At 41.5% G+C, this 15,334-nt stretch overlaps 1 protein-coding gene across 1 annotated transcript; it reads left to right on the top strand.

The window, feature by feature from the left end:
* Positions 1-279: 279 nt before the first annotated feature.
* AK3 (adenylate kinase 3) lies at positions 280-12,490 on the top strand (the record flags this gene model as incomplete). Its single annotated transcript, XM_082013794.1, has 5 exons — positions 280-427; positions 5,651-5,770; positions 8,335-8,507; positions 10,856-10,974; positions 12,367-12,490. The coding sequence occupies 5 exons, from the start codon at positions 280-282 to the stop codon at positions 12,488-12,490; spliced, it is 684 nt and encodes a 227-aa protein (XP_081869920.1).
* Between the last annotated feature and the right edge of the window lie 2,844 nt (positions 12,491-15,334).

Raw genomic sequence — 15,334 nt, 5'->3', positions numbered from 1 at the left:
TTCTAAAACACGATTTGCTTTGGTTATATCACTCACACACACACCACGCACACGCCCCCCCCCCCCCTCCCCTTTTACGTAAAGGATCTTTCCTTCCTGCCCCTGACTGACAGCCAGAAAAGCTGCCACTGTCTTTTCCCTGGGAGGACCGGCCCCGGCTCCCCACCAAACACCACCACCACCGCCCCGGTCCTGCGGAGGACGGCCGAGGCGGTGCTCCCCGTGAAGGCGGAGCCCCTGCCCGTCCCCCTGCCCGTCCCTCTGCCCGCGGGAAGCAGCATGGTGGTGCAGCCGCTGCTGCGCGCCGTCATCATGGGGCCTCCGGGCTCCGGGAAAGGCACCGTCTCCGCTCGGATTATCAAACATTTCGGGATGAAGCACCTCTCCAGCGGCGACCTGCTGAGGGACAACATGCAGAAGAAGACAGGTGGGAAGGGGGACAGTTCAGAGCAAGCAGGCGGCGGCGGCGGGGGCGGGTGGGGGGGTGGCGGCGGGGACGATCCGGGGCGGGCGAACGCCACCCCCTCCCTCCGCGGGAACCGGCCCCGCGCAGCCCGGCCCCCCGTGGGAGCTTCGTCAAAGGGGTTTTCTTGCTCCCTAGCCCCACCTCTGTGTGCCCACCCCAAATGGCCACCGAAATGAGCCTCCAGCTTTCAGCCGAGGAGCTTCTCAAAGCTGTCACTTGGCATCTTCTTTGTGAAGGAGGCGTATCTGGCGTTTATCGCGTTTTCCTGCTTTTGTAACACCTAATTGTTTCCTCGTCTTGGTGCTTTTTGTAAGCACCCAGCGTTTTTTGTAGGTGTTTGTGACGGTCTTCCAGCTGAAGCATCTTGAAAGGGGGAAAATATTCATGTTTTTAACAGACGGGGCAAGAGGAGGATGTCCGGGCAATCAGACTTTTTCAGACCCCTGTTAGATGGCTAGAAGTAGAGGCACCTAGCACTACCAGCTATTCCAAATTCAGAAGGCTTTGTCGCAGACTGGCAGACGTAGCTGTAGTGGTGCTTTCCAAAAGCCATGGGCAAAATTTTCAGATTATTATTACCTAACAAAAAGTTCGTATCGTGCTTAGATTTCAGCATAGTCTGTGCATACAGAGTTGCTTGTGTTAGGAAATGATGTGAATTATACTTACTATATAGTCCTAGCTTGACCTCTGGCTCTCTGTTGAGATGCCACCACCCGTCTCTCTGCTGCATTTTTGCAAAGATGAAAGGTCCCGCCTGACTTCTGCATCTGCTTTTCTTCACGGTGGGGTTGCAAACCTTGTAAGAACCATTTCAGGTTGCATGTGATGAACTGGGAGTATTCTTATTCCCAGCACTTGGAAGCTGCAGAGGACTACATTCGCTTGTACGTATCACTGCAATATTACGGTTAGGTAACTGGCAGTCTTGGTTTTGGAAGCTTACTAGTGTGTTTGAGGGTGAAAAATTGTCTGTATTGTGAAATAAATTGTGATGTGATGTGATTTCCACATCTCTTTTTCACACAAGTTCTGTTTGCTCTGTAAGAACAATGACTTTGGCTTAGTTGACCAACTTTACTACAGTTGATATCTACAAGTTAAACATTTGCTAGGAGCACCACCTCTGCAGGCATATCTGATCACATTCATGCTTTTTCTGTTTGTTTGGTTGCGCAAGTGTAAGTTTTTATTTACAGAGGGTCACAAAAACAAAATTGTTGCTGTTGATATCTTTCAATATAGGTCAGACCTAGTGAGAAGGGAAGGTGTTCCACAAGATGAAGGAAATATGTTGTTTACTAAATACTTCAGGTTTTGTGCTCTTTCAGTATGTCTTGGAAGCAAGATCAAAGAGACCCAGAATCAAGCTGAAGGGTGTGTGAGAAGAGGAAACTGCAAGTGGAAATACCCCATTGCTTGATTTGAGGAGGAAGCCATGAAGTAGTGGAAAGAAAAGTGATGTGGCAAAGTATTCTAGGTGGGTTGGACAGATGAAAGAATGTGCAGGAGAACCAGGATGTGAAATTAGAGTGTAGCAGACACGTTAAAACCCTGGGTGTGAGGAGACAAGCCAGTGGAGGGTGTAAGAGATGATCACATTTGCTCCGAATTAGTTGGTGTAGAACTTACAGGAATCTGATACAGACTTTTTCATTCACTAATTAACCCAGATGAAGCTCTGTCTTATTGAAAGTGAGTCACTGTTTGCAGAAATTATCTGCAAAGGATTGAGATGAATACTGAGGTAGCAGGAGTAAGCCGTAGACTGAAGGAGGGAGAGGGACTACGAGGCAACTTGGAGAGCTTTGACAAGTTTAGTAGAGGCAAAGAGTTTATGAGTTTTAATTATAATAGAGGAGTCCTGCAATTCTCAGTTCTCTGGGATCTAGGTTAGGCTAAGTTGGGTAGTTAAAACACCTGGAAAATTAAGTGTAATTAACAATAGTTACACAATGCCATTTTTAGTATTTGCTGTCTTGTGAAAATGGACTTCGTCTGTTGAAAATTCCTGTTGAACATGTAAGCGTCCTTAGCAATTTGCAGTTATTACCATGTTCTGCTGCTTTGGAGAGTGGAGAGTCTGTGACCACCTCTCTAGCGCTGAGCGACCTGTTGTCTGAATATGGCTAGAGCTTGTTTGCTGTAATGTGGTCAGGACATGCCAGTCTCTTGCAAAACCATGAAACACGGATACCTGTTATTACCTAGACAGGAAAGAATCCTATGTGGCCTTTAATTCCAAAGATTGCCATGCCTGCAATGGTTTCAGACCCAAGCTGAAAAAAACCCAGAACAAAAAAAACCCAACAAAACCTTGTGAAATCCCACCCTCAACAACAGGGGAAAAAAAAAAAAACAAGCTATGGTCTACTATGCAACCTTTTTGTCCTAACTTAAAACTATTTGGGCACAGTTGTGCCTATTTTCTTTCTCTCTAATAGTCACTTTCTAAATGACCTGAGGTTTGTAGAGAGAGGCAGCATGTTTACAGCTCTGTTGGTCTAATAATAGGACCTTACAATTTGCTGTACTCTAAACCTCTCTGGGCTCAAAAGCTCATTTGTCTTTCCAAAGTACATTACTACCATTCTCTATCAACCTTGCCTTGCGCATGTTCTTAGATCAGTGTGGCTAGAGCAACGCTGCAGCGTAAATCAGTAACAGATCCAAGCATCAAGTGTACATTAAACTATCTAGATGTAATTTATTCCTCCTCACAGCCTACTTTTGCAGGGTACATAGTTCAAAGTGCTGGCCTCAAAAAAAGGAGGTAGGGAAAAGAGTAGACTCTTTGTACCCAGGCAGGCTGTCACCTTCTTTCCAGTTTGTGATGTGCTGGAGGGCTCAAGCACCAGAGTCTGACTCTTTCCCACATTGTGAGGATTATTTGAAGTCTGACCAAGGTGCATAGTGCCTGTTTCTAAATGGGCTTCAAACTTTTCAAAGCCTGACTATGGGTGTGAACACCCAATAAGGGGAAATTGTCCCTTTATTACTTTTTTTTTCTCCCCCAGCACCAAAACTACTGTTTGCATTACTTGAGGGCATTGCTTTTCCATTGCTTTTCAGCTGCCTTGTCTGAAGAAGAGCCTCCGTACTACTGCACGTTCCAATACTGCATCGAGTGATTGGACTGGCATTCTTCATTGCTTTCTGCTCGAAGTGGTTGTATCTTGTGTTTGTATGTCAGTCCATCCCATTTGCTCTTCTGTTTAGTTTACTTTAGCTTGATCTGAATTGGCTGCAAGTAAAAGCTTCTGCTCATCGACGGTCAAACCAATCTAGCTGCTATTTTGGGTGACTTACATAATCGGGTAATTGTTTTATAAACAAAGGCCATGGAGACTTTGTGCCTAGGACCCTCAGGGGTCTATACTGGGATCAGTACTCTTTAATATCTTCATCGGTGACACAGGTGGTGGGATCGAGTGCACCCTCAGCATGTTTGCAGATGACAACAGGCTGAGTGGTGTGGTTGACATGAGGGATGGGATGCCATCCAGAGGGACCTGGACAAGCTCAAGGAATGGGCCCATGTGAACCACCTGAGGTTCAACAAGGCCAAGTGCAGGGTCCTGCACCTGCGTTGGGGCAACCCCCGGTATCAGTACAGGCTCAATACAGGCTGGGGGATGAAGGGCTTGAGAGCAGCCCTGCCGAGAAGGACTTGGGGGCACTGGTGGATGAAAAGCTAGACATGAGCCAGCAATGTGCCAACCGTATCCTGGGCTGCATCCAAAGCAGTGTGGCCAGCAGGTTGAGGCAGGTGATTGTGCCCCTCTGCTCGGCTCTGGTGAGGTCCCACCTGGAGTCTTGCGTCCAGCTCTGGAGCTCTCAGCACAGGAAAGACATGGACCTGTTGGAGCGGGTCTAGACGAGGGACACAGAAATGATCTGAGGGATGGAACACCTCTCCTGTGAGGACAGGCTGAGAGAGATGGGGTTGTTCAGCCTGGAGAAGAGAAAGCTCTGGGGAGACCCTATTGCAGCCTTCCAGTACTTACAGGGGGATTATAAGAAAGATGGGGACAGACTTTTTAGCAGTTACTAAAACGTTGCGGTAGGACAAGGGGTAGTGGTTTTAAACTAAAAGAGGGCAAATTTAGACTAGACGTAAGGAAGAACTTTTTCACAATGAGGGTGGTGAAACACTGGCACAGGTTGCCCAGAGAGGTGGTTGATGCCCCATCCCTGGAAACTTTCATGGTCAGGTTGGATGGGGCTCTGAGCAACCTGCTCCAGTTGAAGATGTCCCTGCTCACTGCAAGGGGGCCTGGACTAGATGACCTCTGAAGGTCCATTCCAAGCCAAAGATTCTGTGATTCTATGATTCTATGACACAACCCAGGCAAATTAATTTCTTCCTGGCAATACCCATGATTTGTGTGATCTACAGCATGCTGCTGCCTGTCATGTAGGAGCATGACATCCGGAAGTGTGATGCCTGTATGGTATTTTAGCGAGCCAGTGGGCTAAATGACTGGTATCAAAGGTTAGTCAGTTCCGTGGGAAAATACTAGTGTCTGCACGCTCCCATAAATAGTTAACAACATCTATAAACATCCTCTTGTGGCTCTAGTAATCATAGAAATACATATCTGGCCAGCATGTCCCACTGCTTACTGCTCTTTTAAATACCAAAGGCCTTGCTCTTTGTAGTGAAGTCACAAATTAATTACTAGCCAACACTGAGAAAATAGTATTCTTGACAGGAAACCTGAGGGCTGCTGTCCAAAACACAGCCTCGCACTAGGTTCTATGAAGAAAATTAACTCTATCCCAGCTGAAACCAGGACACTTAATGAACTTGTATCCTTTATGTTTCTTCTTTAAAGACTCTTTTCTCTAATGGCTTCTCCTGATTTTAGTTACTGTAACCTAGTATTTCAGATACTTACTAGTAAAATTATTCAGAAGGTGTGGGGATAGAGGTGTGCTGAATGCCCTGTTGCCAACTGTGGAACTACAGACAGATCAAATTAAAACTGGTGTATAGTTGCATGATCAGATCCTAACTGATCATCTGTTTTTTAACTGCAGCAAACGTACTGTCTGTCTTGTTTACAACTTTACTGTTCTGCGCCATCCTGATCAAAACAAATTTTTTGCAGGCTTGTGGGCTGTTTTTTTCACTTGCTGGAGGTCACGGATAGTGTAATGTGACTTCCCTTACTTTTGCAGAAGTTGGAATCCTTGCCAAGTCCTACATTGACCAAGGGCGGCTTATTCCAGATGACATCATGACGCGACTAGTGCTGAGTGAGCTAAAAGGTCTAGCTCAGTACAACTGGCTATTGGATGGTAAGTTAGCATATTGATATCACTCTATAGAGAGAAAATCTGCACTGGAAAGCAGTGCTTTGGTCACCTGTGGGTAGTTACGCTCCAGCACCTATCCTTGCGTCGTAGTAACTGGGCAGTATTTGTTGCCAGCTTGTTGTGAAATCTTCAGCAGCAAGCCTGCCCCAGTTTCTTTGGCTGTGAAATGATTTGGGTGCATCCTGCCTTCAGAGCATTACAGGGATGTATAATTCACACTGAAAAGGGTAGTTCAACACTCCAGTAAAATTTCAAAACTTGCGGTTCTGGTAATTCTTATGCTTTATTTCTCCTTTAAAATATGCTTTGAGAAGTTTCTTTTTTTAAAGCCTTTTCTTGTTAAAGTCCTTGAGGAATAGAATACTTTTGAAGAATGGGGCTGAGGAATTATTTAAACGGAAAGGTAGGTATGTGATGCAGCAAGAAGGTAGGTATGGAAAGCAAGTGCTGCAGCAGCACATTGGGTAATAAATCACTAACAAAAACACTGCTTAAGTGCTGTAAAAGGTCTCTTTCATTTGCTCTTTGGTTCTGTTTCCTGGAGTGAATTGTTCTGCAATTCTGCAGCATAAGCTCAGTATTCATGGTAGAAAGAAAATGCATTTGCCGCTGTCTTCATGAACATGGAGTGAAAAAACACTGCTTATGTGCTCTGAAAGGTCTCTTTTGCTTGTTCTTTGGTTCTCTTGTTACCCTAGCTCATGGGAGTACAGTTGGACACGCAACAAAAAGATAGTGTCTAGGCTGGATGTGTGTATTTTTTGGATTCTAGTCACAACCTGTCTCAGTAGATAAAACTAAAAAACTGTTGGTGTGGCTTTTTATTTAGAGGGAGTGAAAAATCCACAGCATGCTCTGTCCCTTAGTGCTTTATCATACTTGCTTATTGTACAGTGATCTGTTCTGGTGGCTTTAGTCACAGTTATGTTCTTCCTCAGTGAAACAAAGTCTTAATTCCCACAGTGAACAGCACAATGAAACCTAATCAATAAAGAGCTGCAGGTGTTTTTTTGGGGTTTTTTTTTTTTTTCTTTAGTTCCAGGTCGTGTGTACACAAAGTTCCAGTCTTGTGGTTCTGGATGTGTAGCAGTATAGCTGGGCACACTGGCAACTCTTAACAGGAGGATGGTGTGGAGACCATAAGAGAATACATCAATTCCTGCTGCATGTTAATGTGCTGCCGCCTTTAAACTTTTGGAGCAGAAATTTTGTCTGCATCAGCATTTGTAATAAGACTCAGTGAATTACACTAGGGATAGCTCTGGCATAATTGACTCTGTAGGAACAATACTGTTCTGTTGAAGCGTATTAACCAGAAAGTCTTTAGTTTGGTAACTGCAACTCAAAACAAACAGTTTGAGGTCAGCTAGGTCAAACTAAGTAGAGTTGCTGAAATGGTTGTATGCTCAGTTAGCCAAATACCCATTTCCACTGCCTTACCATAGGTTGGTGGCTGCTAGTCATAGCAGATGTAGCAGTCTGAGTCATGTGTGGGGGGGTATGATCTGCTCAGATTTTTGTGCTGTACAATTAGGGCACTTTTCTCTGTGCTCCTGGATTCTTCATAATTCATCATATCTTTTAGATAATTTTTTTCTGTATTGAGAATACATGGTATGTAGCAAACACTGGTTCAGTTTCAATTAAATCCTTTTGTAAAGGCATTTTAATTTGTTGAAGAAGTTTTTCATTACTAAGTCCCAAAGTAAACTCATTTTCCAGCTGCATAACTAAGATGTGTGATGGCTGACTAGCTTGTTAGTAGTAAGACAGAACAGCAGTGCTGGAGTCCTGGATCTCCGTCTGCTCTTAACATTTAGAAGCACTTCTACGAGATAATGTGAACGTGAGAGGAACAGGATGAGGGCAGTTGATGACTGTGATGCAAACCGGGTGCATCAGACTTCATGTACAAGCAACAGCTGGGTCTGAGTTAATCAACTCTTTCCTTTTGTGATGTGTTAGACAAAACTCAGTAGATAATTTTTTTTTGTCTTCCCTATTGTAAGGTTATTTCTTGGCTGGTTACTTACTCAGGCAATGGCATCATCAACCAATGTTATGCAAAGAAGAGTTTCTTAAGTACCTATCAGTACTTGCCTTTATAGAGAGGTTTACTTATATACTATGTTGAAAATTAAAAGCTACTGAAAAACATGAGGCAGTGCAAGAGCTTTGTGGGTAGAGATATTATTCCAGTGAATGTATGGTGCAATAGCATGTTCTGACGTAGCTGTGACCACCAGTTATTTTGGTCAATTTTTAATTTTAAGTTCTTTGTGGAGACCTTGGTTTTCTTGTTCACTGCCGCCCTGCCCCGCCCCCCGCCCCTTCTTAAGTTCCACTAGATTTCTCTGGTAGTAACACGTGCCTTTAGAGTGCCATGACACACTGAAAAATACTTGGAAAATCTGATGTCTCCAACCTTTACAGTATAATGACACTTTTTTTTTTCTTCTGACAATTATTTTCTCTAATGACTGAATCCAGGTAATTTTGCTATAACTCTGCCATTGGATTTTTATGGAGTTGTTTCCTTTAAAAAGGTTTCCCCAGAACAGTTGCTCAGGCAGAAGCCCTGGATAAAGAATGTCAAGTAGACACTGTGATTGACCTAGATGTGCCATTTGAGACCATAAAATGTCGGCTCACAGCACGTTGGATCCACCCTGCTAGTGGCAGGGTCTACAATCTTGAATTCAGTCCTCCCAAAGTGCAGGTAAGCAATACACGCTGGTGTCAACACTAAATAAATATTGCATTGCATTTGGTAATTGCAGTAAGATAATATTTGCGTATGTTGTTGCAAAACACAGTTGCTCAGAAGAAAAAAGGCTCATTTCATCTCTTTGGAGCACAAAACCTTTCTGGTAACACCCTGCCTGTGAGTGTATGTTAGTGACCTGGTAGAAGCTCAAGCTGATTTTGTCCCCTGCAGAATAGAACACCGTGGTGTTTTGTAAGCTCTTGTTAAAGCTGTTCACTGATCTGGAACACTCTCAGTCTTGCACACTGGCATAGGATTTGGGATTGTTCTTAGCTTGTTCTGCAAGTTTGCAGCCTGTACAGTCCAAAATATAGTTTCCTTTTCCTTCCTCCAGAGGACTCATTCTTTGTATCTAGGAAGCACACCAAATCACCAGTTGGAGGAATCCACTTCATGCTTTCCCTGTGTTTATATTTAACCAGGATGGGTATTTTCAAGGAAACAGTTGTTGTATTGCAAAATCAGATGCAGAAACTTGCCAGTCAGGGAAGCTTCTCAACAGATCAAAGAAGTCATGGTTTGAGAGATATTCTGAAGAGGAATAGTAAACTTTAAGATCACGATTGTACATTGTTACCTTAAGATTTTTGGGGAACTCGGAGTAGTCTTAGTGCAATTCAGCTTAATCTGTATTTCATCCTTAACTCTAAATAACTTACCTGTTGTGGCATCACACTTCACCTGGAAGCTCTATTAAGTACCTCAGAAGCATAGCAGGCCTCGTAGTTTTTGGATTTCAGTGTTACAGGAAAAGAGGCCAGCTGAAGTAGCAGGTAAGCACTGGAAATGAAGAAGTGGAACACTGCCTTTGCATTGTTTAAAACATAGTATTTTAAGTCATGGTTATTTTTAATTGCAGAAGAGCATAGGCAAGCTGCAACAGAGAATTATCAGACCTACCAAAGAGTGGGCTTCAGCTGCAACAGCTTTGCTATTGGGAACACTCCACTCTACCTTCCACTAATTAGCAGGGATATCACAAGGTAGTAAAGTAGATTGCAATATTTAAGTGAAACCATAGAATGGAGCTGAACAGCTGAAATAAAATTGTCTCTGTTATCTAGTAAACCTGCAAACTGTTCACTTACTCAACAGAACCAAAAGATGATGGCTTTAAAATCAATGCAAGGCTGAAGGCTCAGTATTTGATAGGTACAGTGAAGGCACTAGTATGGCTGCCTGCATAGATGCTAGAAATAAACAGCTGAGTATTTTAAATGATTGTGTTACATAAAAAAGGTAAGTTTGACCATATAAATCCATCTCTGATATGATACAGGTGTTCTGTACAGCTTCATGTGTTCTCAACACCTTCATGAACAGAGAAGTCATGCTTACTGACTGACTGCCAGAATGCATGCAGGAAAGGAAAACACTTTTGTAGTCTCACTGGCTTTGTATTTGCAAGATCACCCATGTTCCCACTCCAAATGTCAGATTAAACTTGGCTTTAGGGAAAATCAAAATTCTTGAGGATTTAGTTAATATGTACAAAGGAGCAAAGTGTCCCTTATATTTGTGGTGGGTCATATTCTGTCCTCAGATGCACAATGATTGAATGCACCTAAGAAGGAGCCAACTTCTATGCCACTAGCTAGTCCTTCATAAGATATGCCAGTGGTCAATATTATCTTCAGTCATTGCTGGTTCAAGGCTTAAAAGCTCTAATCATTTGAAGCAATTCTGTGAATTGGAGGTGAAATGTGCATTAAAGTAGGAGCTGTCATAGTTCACACATTAGGTCCCTACTTCTGTTTACTGAAGCCTAGAAAAACTTCAGATGGCTCTTATGCCATTTTTTATAGAGCTGTTGCTAAATGATAACTCTTCCATTTTGCGACTTAAAATCAAGGGGCCATTAACTCCTTTCCCCATTTCTGTATTGTCAAACAAGGGTCCAGTTGGTCTCTTGCTTGTTTCCTGTTATGTGGGAACATACTACAAACAGTTGTATTGCTTTTACTCATATATGAAGGTTTTGTCTACGTATTTCCCATATTCAACAAATATTCCAGAAGACAAATTGGTCAAGTTACTATGACCTGATGTTCGTTGCCAATACTGAGAAAATATTTTTAAATGATTGTGCTGGCTAAACCACGACACTGATGGACTGTTTTACTGGAAAGTCAACACCTTATATTCTAGATAAGATATGGGCAGTAGCCTTTCTCCTTATAAGCAGAAATCTACACCTTGACTAACTGAAAACCCATCATAACTTAAATAGAAAATTACACAAAACATACTTAAGCAGAAATAAGAAATATACACCACTGTTTTCTTTTCACCATGATTAGGGCATTGATGATATTACTGGAGAGCCACTTGTTCAGCGTGATGATGATAAGCCAGAGACGGTTACCAAAAGGCTGCAGGCTTATGATGCACAAACAAAACCTGTTCTAGAATATTATAGGTAAGTAGTAAAATCTACTCTTCCACATTCTAAAAGCTACACATTAGCATAGTGGGGAACTGATCTCTTCAGTTACAGAAATATTCCAACAGTGAATGTGGTATGAGTAGCAGTGTATCTTTCATCAACTCAGTAAGAAATCAACCCTGTAAAATACGTATGTGTTCCACTGTTGCACAAAATCTCTTCAGGAACTTGCTTAGCAAAAGAGCCTGCAGACTCTTAGACTGCAGCTATATTTAGCTTTACAAAGAGTGCTATGCATTATTCAATACATTACAATACCATTCTGAGCAACATAGCTCTGGTTAGTAAGGTAACAAGAGACAGGTCCTTTTTTTGGAAGATTTAAGAGTATTTTCTCCTTTAGATGTCTAAGTGGAAGGCTCTCCTAACGGGGCAAGGGGTCAAGAAGTGATGATACACAAATGTTAATGAGGATTTAAAAGTGGCTGTTCAAAGAACAGGCCTGTGACAGGCACAGCTAGCAAGACTCTTTGGGAATAAGTAGCTCTTTCAGAATACTGCCATTGCACTGTGGTTAGTTCTTTTAAGAGCCAAAATTATCTGTAAAGTTTGTCTTAATGTAAAGCTGAAAATATCACATTGCTAATCTATAGATAATAGTAGGTCACCATGTAGTGTTACCTTGCCTAGACAAAGAAATCAGACTCTCTGACAACATCCTGAAGTGACTGCCCTTCCTCTGTCTCCATATCCGCTACCCTTCACTATGGTCTACCAAAACTGTTGAGCAGAAGACTAGAAGCTTCATCTTTGAAGTTTTAAAGTTTTAAAGAAGGAGATTTTCTGGATTGACAATGTTTTAAAGAAGGAGATTTTCTGGATTGACAATGATTTTTCTGACTTTGGTAGCTTTCTGAAGTGAAAATGACTCAAAGCACCACAGTAAGACATAGGCCTAAGCTATTATTCTTACTGATAACAACATACTTTATCAATAAGACTAGCTGCTAGAACTACTTCAGAATAACTTGATTGTGCCTTGTTCACTTGCTTGTTCTGGTACACCTTCTTTCATTCTTAAGTGCAATTTTACAATACCTGGGTTAGTCACGATTGTTTGGATGACTGCTGTATAGCATATGCTATATGACTGTATTGCTGCTGCTTATTTTTACCCTTCATAGTTTATTATTAAGTACTCTGTGGACAGCTGTCAGTTTTATGAACTGATGTGGCCAATAGCTCACTGTTTGAGGAACAGAGTTATACATGTCCAGCCTGCATTCCCAATGTTATGTCTGTTCTTGGTGTTAAACCACATGCATATCTGCACGCTCTTGCCAGGTCAGTCTTAAAGTGAGGTGGAGATCCTGGAACAATTAGACAATTTGACTTCTACAATGCTTTATTCTTTTTCTTCCTTAGGGAAAAAGGGTTACTGAAATCCTTCTCTGGAACAGAAACCAATAAGATCTGGCCACATATCCATGCTTTCCTCCAAACCAGGTTGCCAGATGTGAGCCAGAAAGATGCTGCCACTCCCAGGTGAAAATAGGTCTAACTTCTGCTCACCTGTCATAGCTCACACTTGATTACATGAGATTCAGCAACCAAGGATTTCTCTAAGTAGTCTACCAGACTGATCAGTAATTGAAGTCTCATGTTGTCCTTAACTTACATTATGATAAAAATTTGTTGCCTGTGGTTCTCACTTTAATGCTGTATTTTTTAATATTAAATATACCTAATTTTTATAATATAGTAACTGATTTTAACAAAAGCAGCTACTTTTGTGTCTCTTATTCAGAAAATATTAATGTTTGCAAACACTGACTGGTGAAGGAAACACATTTCAGAATACAGCTTAATAACAAAGCACATTGATTGATTTACTCACTCATGAAATGCAGTGTGATGCAATGATAAGGGTTATGAAAGCATGTTTCTTGAATGTGTGATTAGTTCGGGCCAACCAGAAGCTGTGGGGAACCATGACTACTGTTCTGCAAAAAGCCATTTCAGACCAGAACTGGCATACATATGGGTTATCTCATGGAGGACAGTCACATTCTTTTAGCTTTGCTAGCACAGATGTTATTTGATTTTGCTGGATTTAAATTACCCTTAACACTTGCTTGGGTGATTTGCCTTATTATTATGTTTATATTTCTGCTCTCAGAGCAGCTATCTTTTGCAGGCATGAGAAATGGACTTTCAGTGATGTGTAACACATTGGTAAAGCCTCTGTATGCAGCTTTGTAAGACTTCATTAGCACAAAGACAGCAGATACCAAACAGATTAGTTGTAATATGGTAAGCATGTAGCTAGATGATCTTGAATAGTGTGTCTTTTCTACCGTCTTTGAAAAATAACGGCTCATTGACTATGGGAAATCCTGGCACTGGCATCAAATTACTAACTTGGTCATATTAACTGTAGCAAGCTTTACTGTAGTGATTGAGCTGGTTTTCATGAGTTCATACTACGAATTCATGTCTCTGACCAGCTCTTGTATTTATTTATTTATTCACTAGATAACTGGAGTTACAAACAGCCTAGGTAATGCAGACATTGCTATTTTTCCGTGAAGTCTCCTAGCTGTTTTTTTTTATGCTCACCAGATTAAGAGTTTCAAGAAGAGTCAGCAAAACCTGAGGAACAAACAACTTTAGGCAATATCTGAAGTAGCTGTGTCCTACTAATGCAGGTACCAGTCTCCTTTTGCAGTGACTGTTTGTAAACAACTCCAGAGCTGTGGTGCTGATGTACCTTGGACTACATCTGCACATCTTGTTTTAGCATTATTGACATAGACTCAAATGTTTGTCAAAAAAAGATGGCCATGTAGAATTTGTAAAGTCTTAGCATTACTACAAATGAACAATATGGGCAGCAGCTATCACTGCAAGTAGCTTTCCTTACATTTTAAAGCAAGCTTGCCAAAAGGTTGACCACTTGTACTTTCAGAAATGTCTATACGGAGGCTGTAAACTGAGTGAGTTTAGAGATGCACTTCCTTAAAAAAGTCATGGTTAAAAAACAGTAGCTACCACATTACAATGAGAAACCCTGATGTGCTGCTTAGTTCTCATTTTAATTTCAATAAAAAGCAGCTACGCTTGTTTTTTTGCCAGCCTACATAAGTTTTAGTTAGCTGGAAGGGGATCTCCTCATGGTTTGACATTTCTACACTATCCACTTTTAGCCCCTTAGAAACTTTAAAAATAACTTTCAGTATATCACAAGTTGCTAGATCAATGTGGCTCTACTCCTAATGGTAGCAATTGCAAGTCACTATGCTACACTGCCCGTACTACCCTTGTACATAACATTCAGTTAAAAAAAAACCCTGAAATTATTCATGTCCCTTAATAATTAACTAATTATTAAGGAGAAGGCAGTGTTTACTTATCCTCTCTTGATTATCTGTCAAACTTAAAATAAAATTTACTTTACTACTGAAGCTGGTTATTTCTAATCTGCACTGGGGACAGAGCTGCTGCTTGCTCCTTTACCCTCAGTGTCTGCAAAATAAGTGCTAGAGAACACAAAGCACACAAACAGCTAATTCTATCAGTGGATTTGGAGCTCCTACTTTTGCTACTGCATTTGTACTAATACTCACACTGCAGACTTAAGACTTTTCTCTACCTATGCTATAGACAAAGCTGAAAATTACTGGATCTCAGCACAGCTTTTGCCTGAATTAGCACCTACAGGTAGACTGTGTTCATCAAGCTATTGAAATCTAGATGCCTTCCAGACCTTATATAAAATCAGAACAATACAGTAAAGGACCGAAAGTGTGTACTGATACCATTATTTAAAGTATGAGCTGTCTTCACTGGAGTCTTCCAGTCTATTTTTATAGATAGAACTGCTGAAATAGCAGCAAGTTAGAAAAGCACAGTAGAATTTTGGATTGCAGAGATTCTGTGGAAGGCCTTGTCTAGAAATAGTATTTGGATATCCAGCTCCTCAAACAGGAAGCTTTTAATGATTTTCTGCTTTAATTGTTTGAGTTGGCAATATCAGAAACCCACGTTAGTTTAGTAGCATGTGAAGTATCTTTCAAACCTTGCATGACACCTTACCCTATGTGAACTGCGACAGAGCTTTTTGCCTAGTCCTTGTACCTCGAGTTCCCTCCATCAAATACTCTCCCTATAATGAGACTTTGTTTAACCAAAAAATAAAGCTGAAGTTAGCTTTATGAACAAGAAGAGAGTCAGACTCAAAAATCATACAGCCCAGCACTCATATATAGACAAGCACTGCTTATGTTTTAGGATAAAACCAAATAATGTTTAATGAAAGCACAATGTAACATTTAAATCCCCCTAGTAGAGGTAGAAAGCCAGTGTTTTAATATAATCCATTCAGATCTGAAAT

The sequence above is a fragment of the Phaethon aethereus genome (assembly GCF_964289735.1).
Source record: "Phaethon aethereus genome assembly, chromosome: Z".
Taxonomy (NCBI): domain Eukaryota; kingdom Metazoa; phylum Chordata; class Aves; order Phaethontiformes; family Phaethontidae; genus Phaethon; species Phaethon aethereus.
The sequence above is the reverse complement of the archived record's forward strand: the minus strand, read 5'-3'. Positions and strand labels throughout refer to the sequence as shown.